This window comes from Lissotriton vulgaris, chromosome 3_1 (genome assembly GCF_964263255.1).
Source record: "Lissotriton vulgaris chromosome 3_1, aLisVul1.2, whole genome shotgun sequence".
Classification (NCBI taxonomy): Eukaryota; Metazoa; Chordata; class Amphibia; order Caudata; family Salamandridae; genus Lissotriton; species Lissotriton vulgaris.
The window spans coordinates 871,501,524-871,516,872 of record NC_141689.1 but is presented as its reverse complement, the minus strand read 5'-3'; the positions used below and the strand labels follow the sequence as shown (position 1 = coordinate 871,516,872).

Sequence of the window (15,349 nt, the reverse complement as noted above, 5' to 3'; positions counted from 1 at the left end):
TTGTGTTAGTGTGACAATTCATACTATGTGAGACCCTCAAAACTATAAGAATGGCTTGGGCAGCAGGTATTAGTTGTTTTTATTGTATATTGAATTAATAAATTATTGTTCTGCTCATCTCTAAATAACACATGCAGTGCCACCATGTGGCAGTAGGTATAAGTGCTGGTGTTGGCAATTTAGTGCCGGTGCCAAGCAACTGAAACCACCGACTCAAATTAAGCACTGCCCCTAACACTTATGCAATCCAGACATCCACCTACATAGTGCTATCTTTTTTTTTAAATCACTATAGCTGCACCATGCTTCAGTCCCCTCAGCTCCCCGTCGACCCACCCCACTCCTCCTATTAGGAGCCTGGAGCTGAGAGGTCTGACCTGCACATTGGCAGTGGTCATGAAAAATTACATTTATTGTTTTCATGAATACTGTTCAGTTAAATAATCTGCAGTTGTGGCAAGAAGCAGCAAGTGTGCGCCTCACAGGAGGCACAGCCACAACCTGAAACCCCTGATAAGGAACTGCAACTGCAGACCTATCTCGCACTGAAGAAATTCATCTCTGCCCCATCGAGGTCATGCCCCAAAGCGGTATCAATGCACCCTTGGATCTGACTATGATCAGAGTCAACCAGCCTTTGTTGATAGTTGAGATGATGGGAATTTTTTTCTCCAACTGCACAATGACAATCTGTACATGAACTGGCTGGAGGCCAGTGGGTTGGACACTTTCCCAGACACTGAATTGTGTTCTTCCCCTTGGCCATCAACAGACGTGAGTGCCTCCTTTGCTGTGTTGATCAGACAGACAGCGAAGGTATTAAACTTAAGCTGCCATGTATGGAGGTCAAAACTAATGTCTTGATAGAGATTTTGCAACCCGGACAGACCTCCTCTGAGCTTCTTCTATCGGTCAATGAATCCATGATGGATACCTGAATTGCTGCATGCTCTAAGCTTTGTGTGTGCCTTCCAGTGAAAGGTAGGTTGCTGGGCTCCACAGACCAGTGCTGTGTGACCCCGACCTACACACACAGCACATTATGCCAGAAAGTTTGGTGATTGTCTTCAACCAGTAAGGTGAACCCTAATCACCCCTTTCTCACGACTCCCCAAAACCGAGGATCAAAATGAACAGACGTTCAAGAAATGAGGATGTTTTCTTCAGCTGGTCTAGCCTGCCAGTTTGTCAAAGCCAGCTGTTTGCTGGGGAGATATTCTCATGCTTTATGTGACATGGTTGGTGAGATGTTGCCGGCAATCGTCCAAAGGATTTCGGGCCAACATGGCTCAATTCATTCAGGGTGGTAAGACTGAATCCAAAACAGGAGGGTGATGCACCGCTGCTCAACCCAAGGATCGACGGCCTTACTGAATATTGATAATAAACTTTACATGAAAATCGCAGAGACCAGCCTGTCTCTAATCCTCCTTGACCTAAAACATGCAGAGCAATCTGATTTTTATTAAGAGAAGCAAACCTTTGACAGCATAAGGACAATGGCTCACTTTATTGAGAAAGCTTAAAAAATAATCTGGCTCTGTTGGAATTGGATGCTGAAAAGGCATTTGAAAGGTCCAGCTGTAAATTAATTTTTTTTAAAAGGCTATGATTTGGGATAACAAGGGACTGGGTTCCTGTGTTCATGCCCCCCTACAAGAACATGAGAGCCGAATTGTGATCAATGAAATTTATTTTCAGCCAAAACACAGATTCAAACATGTATCAGGCAGGGATGTGCATCGTCTAACCTGCTGTTCACAAGGGCTATTTAACCGCTGGCGATAGGGATATGGCTGAAAGAGGTGACTAAGAGTTTAGACTTCAGAGGAGCCCAACGTAAGGTTCCCTCTTTTCTGAAATGGTGCCCCCCTGTACTTGATGGGCCGAGAAGTTTAAATTCCTCTGCTGATGCATCTTATTAGAAGCTTTCAATCCAAACTATTTCTCATTCAGATGGGAAAATAGGGAAAACCCTGGAACACGTGATACTTTTATGATCGCCATACAGTCCATAAAATACCTCTGGATTCACCTTACTGCAACAGTCCTGGGCATTTAAAAAAAAAAAAAAAGACTTATCCGCTTTAGGTAACATCCCAAAGGCATTGCAAAATTTGGTCTGGCGGGAAAACCATCACAAGTGGATGACCAAATTCTGAGAATGTATAACTCAAAGGAGGGTTGGGATTCCCAGATATCAGAACATATTACATACATGGCACCAAAGCTTAGATTTGTCAGAGAGTAGTCACCAAGGTACTTGAGCAGCCCTTGGGTGCACACAAACATGGCAATAACTGATAGATCCCTGTGCGATGTGCTACAACAAAAATCATTGAGACCACAAAGAGTGTATTGATTCCAGAACACGAGCACGGTGTTGGAACTATGGGACACAGTTGCAATAACGCACAACCTGATGTCATTTCTGTCCTCTTTCACGCCCAACCATGATAACCAAGAGTTACCCACGTTAGTGTAGGCAAGGCCTACAAAGCGTAGCAAGAAAGATAAGGTATATTAGCTGATCTCCAGGTCAGTGGTAAAATAAGAACCTTTAAAGTCTGCAAGAAAACATTTTGCGTATCTGAGGGTAACGCTACGGATATCAACAGCTACAAAACTGGGTGACTCACACTCCCAACTATAGTGGCCACTAAACAATTGACCGAATTTGAGAAGTTGGTGATGACAATGGAATGCTCTAAAGGAATGGTATCTAAGTTAAAGAAACTCCTAAAGGGACTTCCTGGGCTTATTAAATGGGGCAGCCGGAGGCATCCAAGTGAGCGTGTTGGACAGCCTCTGGAGAAATATTACCAGCTCCAACAAATCGATCCAACATAGGGCATCTTCCTCTAAAGTAAAGAAGCATTGGTATCTGGCCCACATGTAAATTGAGCAAAATGAGGGTTCTCTGATTAGTGCGGCAACAGTGAGGCTCCCCTAAATATCTGGTGTGAATATCGGATATTATCACTTTTCTGAAAATAGATAGTAGGCTTCCAAATCCCAGAAGACCCCAAAGTAGTGATACTGGGGATTAAAGCTGGAAAATTGGAATAGATGGGGAAAAGAGAAAAGTCACTTATCTTTCGGTGGTTGGTAGCTGCTAAACTGTTGATTGCACACATGTCTTGCACTGGCCGACATGTTCACGCAGAAAATGCCCCCTGTAGAGGAATGTTCTACCAAACCATTCTCCTGCCAGACCTTTTAACATGAAATACGCATTCACAAGATTCATTCAATTCACATTTCTCAGCGAAAGCTTCATTTTGAGAAATTTTAATAAAATTTGGCATGTAAATATTAGCTGAACTCGCTCGGCCCTAGAAAGAAAATGCATTTAGCATTTGAGGGACATCTATTGTTTCATAAGGTTTTGTTCTGCGAAAGTAAATTGTGGCAAAGCGAAGCCTCTGAGAAAGCAGACAATAGACAAAAGAATTCATGAAATCACTGCGTATTCCAAAAACTGCCAAGCATATCAAAGATAAAAGACTCCTGAATCTAAAAATAACACCCTGTGTTAAGTGAGCTACTGTTCATTTGATTGTGAAATAACTACCACGGCACAGGCAGCACAGAAGTAACCTAGAAAAAAGCAGGGCGACTGGTGGGAGGAAAATTGATGTGTAATATCACGCTGCTGAAAACTTGATTGCTGGATTTTCCTAATTGATGTCTGCCCGTTGGCGTTTCCATAGCCTGGCGGTGTTGTTTAAGAACCCTTATTTACATTCAGCTGCTCTTAAGTGTATGCGCTCTGTCTACGACTTTTTTGCGAGTTTGCTAGAGAGATTGAGTTACTGTACACTACAGATGATGCGCCACACTCATCTAAAAAGGTTGCTTGAAATGAAATTTAGAGCTAAGGGTCTCCGGAAATGTTTGAATACAGTGTTATCCATGTACTTATAGATTTGCCATATGTACCACATAATCCTTAACCAGCAGCATAATTTTCACATTTTAATCAAAAATTGTTTTTTGCTCATAGGTTAAAAAGTAGCTAAAGTATTGCTCAATTGAGTCTCAAACTGCTAGCAAGGCTTTGCAAAAAGTGAAATAGTCAAACATTCGAAAAAAAATAGTTGTGTTTATATAGTTCTTACCACCCCTGATGAGGCATTGAAGTGCTTTACGGGGAGTAGCACGCTACTCCGGAACCCAAGGTTAGTGGTTAATCCAGTAGTTAAATGTTGGTTATTGTGATTAGTCATGTGCTCTTAAGAAAAAAATTGCACGCATGTACACCTGTTCCTTGGTGATAGATTATATTAATACCATTTAGGTGTGATCGTTAGTGGGGACGATGCGGTATCAGGTGATTGTTGGTGAGATAGATAGGCTGGCGGAGATTAGATAATGTTAGATTACAGGAATCTGGATTTAAAGCAGGAGAGGTTGTGATCTATGAAATGAGGTGTCAGCCTTTTGTAGAATTGCAATAGGAGAGATTAAGGCAGATAGGAGTGAGAGGAGGCTATACTCAGACATACAAAGCATGCGGAAGATGAGCGGTAAAACGGTTACTGATGAAACACCTAAGTGAAATCAAGTCGAAAATAATCAGGCGGAAGTCAGTCAAGTTCAGTTTTTTCAAGCAGGGTTCATAGAGATTGTTGCTCCGATTACACAAGAATCCTTAGGAGGAAAGGTTTTTGTTTGCAACCGGAAGCAAAAATCCGACCTATTTAAATTAAATCAAGTGAAAAGAATGATTATTTTTTTCACACAAAAAAACTGTTTTGCTATACATGTAAATTATTATTAGTGTCCTCAAAGCTGCAGTAATTTGAAGAGGGCAGGTTGAATTTTGACAAACCCCCAAAATGTGGAATCTCTTTTTAAGGCTTCCCAATTTAACTTGAAAGTGATACCTGGTGAACTAGGAAATTGTACATAATGTATGATGTTGTGCTGCGGGTCTCTTTCTTGTTAGTGTCCGTCCTCATCTCTCTTGGATATGCATAGAATGTGGAAATGGCTGCTGCTCTCCCAAAGTTGAGAAGGCCCAGAGTGCAGTGTTATCCCCGCTCTGTTGGACAGTCCTAGTTAGATACATGTACATGGTTGGACGGTGACCATAATATGTACTGTATAAATTAGTGCAGGTATACTTTTACAACCGAGATCCTAGAATTTTCTCTACCTCTTACTTCATTCTAAATCTTAGTCGACTACCAAGTGTGGGTTTTAGTTGAGAAATGTGGAACCCTATATATATCTGCCTATATTTCTGTACAGCGAGGTACAAGACCACAGAATGTAGTACAGAAAATGGGTGTGTTTGTAATGATGTACTGGAGAAGTTCAGACTGCAACATTTAGCCTGTATACCTTGAGATGAGGTATCAAGCTGATTAAGCAATGTTTGGTTATTCTGGCCATTAACAACTACTATCATTTTAACTTCTTGGAAATAGTGTAGCTTGTGTTGGAATCCATTTTTAATGCTAGAACCTTATTGGTATAGATCTCTTCGGTAAGGTCACTGGATATGTTTTAGAAAGGTAGTTTGAGATGAAGGTTTCTTTCTTTATGCCATTGTGATTGTAATGTCTGTTGTAAGTATATATGTACTGAGAGCATCTGCTTGCATAACAGGCCTGACTCAAAAAAAATTCTTTTAGGGTGTTGAATAAAGAACAGCTGCACTGATCCGGATATATGGGGCATTCTTTCTGATTAATTTTGTATAATGTCACTTAATAAGGATATGAAGTGCCATTGAACTTTTCCAGTGTCCGTGAACCCCATGCAGTTTTTTCCCCTAGTGGTCATATTCATCTTAACCATACCTTGCCTTGAGACATTACCACCTTATTGGGAGACAATATGTCCCACATACTTCACCTGATCCATTTTAAGATGGTCTTCGGTTATGTGACACACCACCGAGGTTTACCAAGTCTGGTTGACACTGGCCAGATGTTTATCATATTGCTCCAGTGGTCATGGGATTAAATTAGGATAATTTCCATGTAAATGATGAAAAATAGACCAGTCAGTTCACAAAATAAGTAATTCTGTAGATATTGGAACACTGTCATTTTGAAGGCTGTTTTCCACTCGTCACCAGCCTGTAATTTGCCAGAATTAACACCCTTATGATACCTAACTTGTCAAACACAGATGTTGTATCTGGTCTACGAGTAGTTCAGGACTCAGAATAGTGTGGGGGACCGACTTTTTGTCAAATTGAGGTGCATGTCTCAATAATCTTATCAGGGTCATAAGTACCTATTTTTGAACTAAAGAGATACATTGTGAAATCAATGAGGTAGCAATGCCTTTGTAGCACGGAATGCATTGCTGTAGCAGTGCAGTATCTGGTGTGCTGCCCCAAATGCTCCATTACTCTAAACATCATTTGATATTTGCACAATATGACCATTCGATCACAACAGGATAAGGCACAATGTAAGCTCTTTGTAGCCTGACAGGTAAGCCATAAGATGTTTTTGTTTATCCTCTTATTCTAATGCCGTTCTCTCTACTAATTCCTTCTCCTTGGTTCTAGCCCCTCTTTATAATGCCAAATGGTAATGTCGAGAGGCCGCTTGTGCGTGATCTTGTTTGCTCAGTTACAACGTATAACATTTTTGCTCAAGTTGTACCAGTTATATGGTCAGACCATAGTCTCATCAGTTTTCTTATCCATTAACACGCTTTGAAACCAAACAAGAAAAAAATCTAGTCCATATGGTCCAAAATGTCACCTCCCACTATTAAAAATCATCTGTAACCACTCCTTGAACATCATCTCTGTTCATTTCTAATCAGTTTTCCCCTCAAAGAGGAACTCGTTCACATATGCAGAAACCCTGACCCTACTGTAATATTTCCTTACCCAAAGCCATGACTAAATTACACCATGCCAGACGTCTTTGGCTGTATTCATATGAAACTTCCTCTAAACAATGTGCCTTGAACAAGAAACTGCTCAATTACTCCAAGGAAGATCTTTATTCGGCTTGGCTTAAAATGCACAGAACTCTCAAAAAGCATTAGATATCTTACACTCGTACCGTCGATACATCTATTTCTTCCTCTCAAGGGTTCTGTTAAGCCTTAATGAAGTTTTGTTCTGCAACAAAATAAAATGAAGTATTCAGGCTACTAGAGAGAGTAACTTTCCCCCTCCATTGCTAGTCTTTACTCTCAATGTTTGGTTTCTTTTTTTTCCATTTTCCTCAGCAGAATTTCATAACTCAAGCGCCAAGCTCAAACCGAGATCCCATGGTGACTCCAATAGGTTCACAATGCGTAAAATGGTGTAGCCGTTTTTATTTCCCTGTGAAATGATTTACAAAAAGAATAATGGTAAAAAAACGCCTGTTTAAAAAAATACACTGTTTACTTGAATTTCAAAATAGGGATCATCGGGCAAAGCAAACTGGGACATAATGTTTCATAATTGGTGCAATGAAGTGAGACGCGCAGTTCACAGCTGCAGACCTGGCAATAGTCATATGGAGCCGAAACGAATCACTGCCATAAATTAAAGACATGAATTTTAAAATGGAAATGGCACACACACACAACAGTGTGAACGTTGATTCTCATATATATATATATATATATATATATATATATATATATATATATGTATGTATTCATTATTCCTTGGTAGAAAGACCTGCAGTGAAGTGCTCTTTTGTGAGGCCACAATTTGACATCGTTATGAGAGCAAAAAGGTATTTTGAAATTGCTTTTATTTTACATAAAGAGACTTGGTTGCAGAATAAAGTGGCATTTATTTATTCTGCTCAGAGCCTCAGCGATCACTAAGACGCTTTATGTGCGTGGTGGGGGAATATAAAACTGCTGCCCGGTGTCTTTCTCTGTTTGGAGATGCCTCCTCTTGCAGATTGAGCGCCCTAGGGGGGGCGTCTTAATCTTGTTTATCAGGGAGTTTTTAGCCAGCTCTTCAGGTTTCGCTGTGTTCCTTTGGTAAACAACCTGAGCGCAGCAGTGATGAAAGATAGTCGAGTCACTCTGCTTCTCCCTCTTCCCCTGGGTGAGCACAAAACACTCTGGACAGAAAACACATTTATTTGTTTCAGCTTGGATTCCATAGAATGCATTTTGAGAATCTTTTCATTCTTGGTAATGCAAGTTTAAAATGGTGGTTACAGCAATCTGATCACTTGCTGGTGCTACTGCACCTCTGGTTGCGAGCTCTGTCCTGGGGGAACATCAGTGCTTTAAATGGGAAAAAATAAGTGCAGGTACTCATTAATATGAGCTAGAGGTGTGGCAAGTGGGCGGGGCTAGGGGCGGGGCTAAGAGTAACTTATGATTATACATAATGAATTCTGTACCAGTAGCAGCCACTATCAAAACACATGAAAAATGTGTTAATGTAAATGAAACAGGTTAACTTGTTACACAAAATGAAATCCAAACAGGATGATATGTGAACAGTTCGGCGTTTTGTAATAGTTGTTGCTTTTTAATGCCATACTGTTATTTGTTGTTGTTTGGCACAATACTATCTACTCTCAGGCATACACTCGCACACACACACTCCCTCTAAAATCTCCTGAGTGTCCTGATTCTCTCCCTCTTTCCCTCAATTTTCTCTCACAGAAAAACAGGCACACACAAGTCGACAAGCACACAGACATGAGCAAACACTCACAAAAAGTCTCAGGTGGGAGTAAATCGATTTTAAACTCCTTCCCTCCCATGAGTTTATAAATTGCCTCAGTCCATGTGCTACCTTCATACCTGTGTTTGCCCAAATGCACACAATAGTTGGAATGTGATCAACAGCACAGGGCCTAAATGGGCCCTCCACTGTCAATACAGTGTGATGGTGAACACAGGGACATTATGCAAATGATCCTGCGCTGATTAGTTCAACAGCGGCTCTGTAGGACTATAGAAGCGCCGTGGCTATCAAATAGGTTCCAACCATGACAGCCTAGTGCTCATTAGCGCTAGCAGCCAGTGAGCCTACCTTTCATGAGTATTGGTACTCTCCTCAGCAGTAGAGCTGTGCTGATACTAACAGGGATAAAAATAATAATAAGTGCTGGTACACAGTACCTGTGAGTACCAGCCCATTTAAAACAACGCCACTGTCCTTTTCCTTACGACAAGGCTCTTCCTGGTTCCATGCCTTTACATAGGCATGTCCTCTCCATTCGCCTGTCATCTTTACCCAGCCTCTAAGCTTATCTCCCTAGTTCTGCTCCTCTTCCTCCCACCTTTCGCTTACTCTCTCCACAAGTCTTACATTTCCTCACTGGTTTTTTCCCTACTTGTCTCCTTTTCTCCCCTCCATGCTGTATTCATCCCCTAAGTTTGCCATCTGGCAAGTATTTTGGTTTTGCAGTGTGTGTGTGTGTGTGTCTGCGTCTGTCTGGGTGTGCATCTGTCTGGGTGTGCGCTTGTCTGGGTGTGCGCTTGTCTGGGTGTGCGCTTGTCTGGGTGTGCGTGTGTCTGGGTGTGTGTGTGTCTGGGTGTGCGTGTCTCTGGGTGTGCATGTGTCTGGGTGTATGTGTGTCTGTCTGTATGTATGTGTGTCAGTGTGTGTGTGTTTATGTGTGTCAGTGTGTGTGTCTAGGTGTGTGTGTGTGTCTAGGTGCGTGTGTCTGTGTGTGCGTGTCTGTGTGTGTGTTTGTCTGTGTGTCTGTCTGTATGTGTGTCTGTATGTGTCTGTCTGTGTGCCAGTGTGTGTCTGTATATGTGTGTGTGTGCGTGTGAATTATAAGAAATGCAACAGATGTATGACTTTACAGAAATGTGTGTTTAAAAAAAATACAATTTCTAAGACGATTCATGAATACAGACCTCAACAAATATGTGGTATTTTTATCTGAAAATAAGTGGCAACCCTATCACCTCACTTATTTACATTCATCCCACCTCTTTTCTGCTATATTAACCTCATCTTTATCCCCAACCAAAGCCATTGCCAGATGTCATGTAGCTCATTCCTAGAGTACTGCAGCGTTTCCTGCTATTCATTGCCATATGCGTGCGGCTACCGTCACACCCATAGAGCCAGTACTCAGGTCCGTCACTGGTATCTTGTAAATACGGTGATTAATGTTGGAGGGGCTCACAAAGAGAAGCAGCTCCTGTCCTGAATAAAAAAAAATGCTAAGAAAACCGGCTTTGGCGAAGTCAGAGGATTTTTTAGGGGTTGCCAATAGCGTTAGTACAGTCCGTGCCATCAATATCCTAAATACGACTGAATTAATAACAGACTTTCTTAACCCATTTACACACCTGATGGAGAGGGGCGGGGGTAAGGCTAAATCACTTTCAGCTGAATAGTCGTTGCGCGTGTGATCGACAGGGAAGGGTCTGTCTAGACCCTGCACTGTTAATCACAGCGTGACGCACATCAAGCCCTCTTAGACCCCTGCAGTCTCAGGCATTCACATGGACGCTGCTGGAATCTCCAGCAGAGACTCTGCAGGAGGCTTGGCGCGCCTGCACGCTCTAGAAAAACAGCGCAACATCTACCCTGTTCAATAGGAGAGACATACCTGGAGCCTGCCTGCAGTCCCGTTTAATAGGGTACCGGTACTCTCCCTTGGCTAATGAGAAGTGCCGGTACTGAGGGCCTAAAAATTCTGAAGTGCCGGTACTCAGTACCGGTGAGTACCGGCCCATTTAAAGCACTGGGGAACATCTAGGACCAGACTGGTCTTTCTGGCATTTGACATTTTCCCAGTGGGCTACAGTCTAGGGGACTGCTGTCGGGTTGGGATGAGCTGTCACAAGCCAACCATTCCCCCGGGACTCCATTCTATTTGTGGCCATCTGCAGTATGGCGCGGTTTTTTAAATTTTGGCAGCAGTGATTTTGGTTTCTCTACCACGGAAGCAGGGGCCCAGCCCATGCTGTATCCCCTCAGGTCAGTGCCTGCTGGCATACTCCAATGCGAATATACCTAGGTTTAGTACACCAGACTAATAGTATTTGAACGAAGTGTACTGAGATCCAGAGAAGACGCTGATGGGGGGCTTCAGAATCATGCAGGACATGGCTCAGTCTTGTAGGGTTCAACCGCCAATCATATAATGCCTCTCACTGCCTCACTGTGTGCAGCGTTTGTGTAGCGTGCTGTTGGTCTGCCTTTTAGTTAAATGTTTTTTTATGCTTTGTAGGCCCTCCTTTGATCTGCCTCCCATTTTCTTCCATGCCTTTGAAATGTATGGATCATAAAAAGATGATGAACAGAATGTAAAACATTTTCAAACATTCACCCCCAGTCACTGATCTGGGTTTCACACATTGTTATTTTGTTCACCATGCCATTCCAGTTTGGAATCGGCTTTGACCCAGTTCCCCATGGGAACCGTCCAGCTCGAACTGCAGGCCAGGTCGTCTCTGGACTGAAAAACAAGCATCCTGGGACCGGTTTCAGGTCATCACCCCATATCAGCCAGGCTAGCTTGAGACCGGTGGCGTAGCAAGCACGGGACCCACTTCTAGGCATATCCTTCCCACTTAAGGTGAAAATGTAACACAAAAAGATGGACGGAATGTTGAACATTGTCAAACATTCACCCCACTCACAGATCTGGGTTTAATCCATTGTTATTTTGCTCACCACGCCATCACCAGCGGCCACCATAAACAAAGGGTGGTAAGGCGATGGGGTTGTGCAGGAGGCATTGCACGTGGGGCGGAATACAATATTTTTAAACTTACCTTCTGCCGGCACGCCGGCTGCCTCCAGCAGCCCCTGGGACCCAAATTCCCATCCAATCCCTGTGCTGCAGAGCAGCGAGGGGATTGGTCTGAGCAGGCAGGGAAGACGCCCTTCTCAGACCTGGGAGTCTGTGGGGTGTCTTCAGCCCGGCTGCTCAATGCAGCTGGGCTGGAGAAATCCTAAGTGCTCATGTGTGTTTTGGTCGACCTGAGACGGACGACCAACACACATATGCGCACTTAAGAAGTGTAGTGCACATAGCACACTTCCTCCCATGCTTAAGCCCCGCCACTCCCAATACTGCGGGCAGAGCCGACAAATGTAAAATAAAACGATGCAAGAGCATAGTTTTATTTTACGTTTGCTGCCTCAGTGCGAGGCAGTGGGGCGACTCTCCATTGCCATTGCGCAGGAGCTACCACTGCACGCCATTCCAGATTGGGCCCAGCCATATGTAAATCAGCCATGTCCCGTGCTCTCCATGTCACAGGAGTCAAACTAGCCTGGCTGATGAGGGGTGAAACCCCGAAACTGGTCCTAGGATGCTTTTTTCCAGTCCAGGGAGGACCTGGCCTGGCAGTTCCGGCTGGACGGTTCCCATAGGGAGCAGGGTCAAAACTGATTTGCATATGACTATGTTTATACTGGAAAGGCATGGGGAGCAAAAAAATGATGGATTTAGGCCCATCTCTGTACTGGGGTGAATGTATGACATTGTTCTGCATTCTGTCCATTAGTTGTTCTTTTTGCATTGGAAATGTATGGTGCCGTTTCAAGGCATATTATTTCAGACGATTGTACTCCTCCTGGGCTTAATTTAATTTTACATTCAATCATTCTACTGTGCAGGAAAAAAATGAATGTACTTAGCTAAGTAACAAAATGGTGCCAAAGTAGATCAATGATGTCGCATGTGATGACATTGATGCTTTTTCTGTGATGTAACTTAAAAAGGTGTTGCCTAACTGTGGTTGTACATAAACTGTGTATTGAAGATACAGTATATCGTTTATACAAACGATGTCAAGCTTACAAGGCTCCAGCACCCTAAAAATACGCAGTGAAATTATAAATGTGATATTCTTTTTTTTTTTATGCATTGTACAGCCTTTTTGTTGCAATACGCTTTATGAAAAAGAAAAAACTTAAGGGTAAGTCCCCTTATTCTTCAAACAAGTAACCTCTCCATTATCTGCACCAGGATTCCTCCATGAAAGGGGGGAGGGAAGGGGTGACGACTGCTGGTAGAGAAGAGTCGATTTCCTTAGTCTACACCTCAGACATGCTTGTGTTCATGCGAAAAGCTTTCACTTGTTTACCTCTCTCTTCTTTCCATGTTGCTCCAAAGGATGAAGAGGACTCTTTTGTCATGAAGGCCATCATCCACGCCATCAATGATGACAATGTCCCCGGCCTACAGCATCTTCTGGGATCTCTGAACAGCTATGATGTCAATCAGCCCAACAAGGTCCGTGTACAGCAGACTGAATCGGTGCTTCTTTCATAGACAATTCAAAATTCTTCTCAAGCTAAAAAATAAAGCTTCAATGTATAAATGACTTACTTGATATTTCCTCAGCCTCTTCAACTGTAGAACAGTAGAAGGAGAGTGTATTTTGTAAGATAATGTCAATGGCTGTGGTGCTGCTAGTCATAGCCAACAGTTTAGTCCTTCTCCTTTTGGAATGCACTGTGGGGAAGTTCTGAAGTGGGTTCTTGTTGGATGAGCATCAGGAGCTGCTTTTAGTTCTTTAAGTAATTGAGGTCCAGCAGGGAAGCAATTGATAATGAGGCGATGCTGCTAACAGGCTGACAGTTTTATGTCAGTCACGTTGTTCTGCTTTCAACCATTTGGAAATTGGAGACTTTTTGTTTTGAGGTGGGTTATAAACATGATGGCATTTCCCATCAGCAGCTACAAGACCACAAAGGCATTGAGACGGGGGTAGTGGTGGGTGGTGCTGACCACAGATCTAATTAGTCACCTAATGCTGATTTATAGTTGATGTTGACTCGTGCTTTGTTTTTGGTGTGTTTGGAGTTGAAAAGTGTGTTGTTCTTAGATTAAGTTTAAGAAAGATGCTTGCTGTCCCAGATTCACTGGGAGATAGGCAGGTTTCTAGAGCCTGGAATTGGCTTTGTCTGTTGTGATGCAGAGATTACACGTAGCAGCTGTGATGGAGTTTGTAGATGTCCCTGGTAAGCTCAATCTTTGTTGTGGAGTGGTGCGTCTTGTAGGGGAAACGCCATGTTTTTGTAGTGAACCGCTGTAAAGAATCGGAGGTGATATTTTCTTACAACTCCAGTGGTAGGTGGATAGTCTGTGAGTGTCACTCTGCATAGTCGAAGGGCTTTTAACTTTCTAGAAGTAGTAACCATAACTCACTAGTGTATACCCTGCAAATATCACCTTTGTTGTATTCGCTTTTTTATGAAGGTCGAGAAAAAGTGGTGATGGTGAAAATGTTTTTGCAATCTAAAGGTATCCTTACTTCTGTGTATACATTGTTGATGGTCATAGATGTGGATTGACACGGTGCAACCATGTCAACGTTGAAAGATGTTGCTGGAATCTTTTCTTAGTCCTCAGCTCCTCCTATTTTTGCCAGGAATGCTTGGACCATGTAGAGGACATCTATTTGCACCTCTGAATGATATTGTTGCTTAGTTCTTCATTAGGAACATTATTCTTAAGAAGCTGCAGGTTCAGGGTGAGTGTATTAGGGTTGCAGCTGCTGTCTTGAAAATATTTTGGATGGACATGATGTCAGTAGTGTCCAGATCATCCTCTGTGACGGAAAATAATGTGTTTTTGGGCTGTGGCTAATGTTTCTAAATGTTACACACGTCAGGTAAGGGGGATATGGAAAATTGAAAGTGAAAACATTCATGTATGCATTTCTGTAAAGAGTTTAAATGGTATGTAGACAACTCATTAAGCATCCTTTATACACAATCTGTTGGGTGTTCAGGTCTTTGTAGCTCTTTTATCACCTTGTCCCCTGTGGCGCTTTCTAGGTAAAGGTGTATCGAGCCTCAGGGGATATGAACTACTCCCTGTGCTCATGAGTAGGCCCAAAGCAGGCACAACAATAAAGACTTTCTGTTACATGAGGGATGGGTGATAGTATGCTAGGAGTCATGGGTGAGGTGTCACCCACGTTTTACGCTATGAAAGATGCATTGCCTTCACCTGGATTTATACAGTCCTGAAATTGTATTGTGCTTACAAGTAATCCCCAACTGCAGCTTTGAGTGCCATGTCTCTGCACTGAGGTAATCATAGCTGGTAGTCAGTCTCCTAAATAGGAGCTATGACTTGATGAGGATTAGGCCCATCAAGATTGTCTAAAAAAGTTGTTTTAAAGTCTAAATCTCTTACATGCATCCGACTTATGGAGAGCAAGACACATATGTGTCCTAATGGCCTTTTCCCCATGTACATCCAGACAGTGACGCACATGCCTGGCCTCTCTGGTCCTTCTTATTAACTCAGTAGGGCCCCCTGGCAAGCTGGTTTCTACATTATACAAAGTTAGGCAACTGCCCAGGTAACCTGACTCACCAAAAGGATTGCTGATCACGTGTTGCCTTCCTGCAATTGGTCTTGCATGTCACCTCCTAGATGTGGTCCCCGCCATCGCATTAGAGAGATGAAAG

The 15,349-nt window shown here is 42.8% G+C and overlaps 1 protein-coding gene across 1 annotated transcript in view; it reads left to right on the top strand.

Moving 5' to 3' along the window:
• DAPK1 (death associated protein kinase 1) overlaps window positions 1-15,349 on the top strand; it is a 633,429-nt gene that overhangs the window by 381,151 nt on the left and 236,929 nt on the right. The window contains exon 12 of the mRNA XM_086961193.1: window positions 13,038-13,157. Coding sequence (XP_086817319.1) covers window positions 13,038-13,157 — 120 coding nt within the window. The remainder of the gene's footprint in view (window positions 1-13,037; window positions 13,158-15,349) is intronic.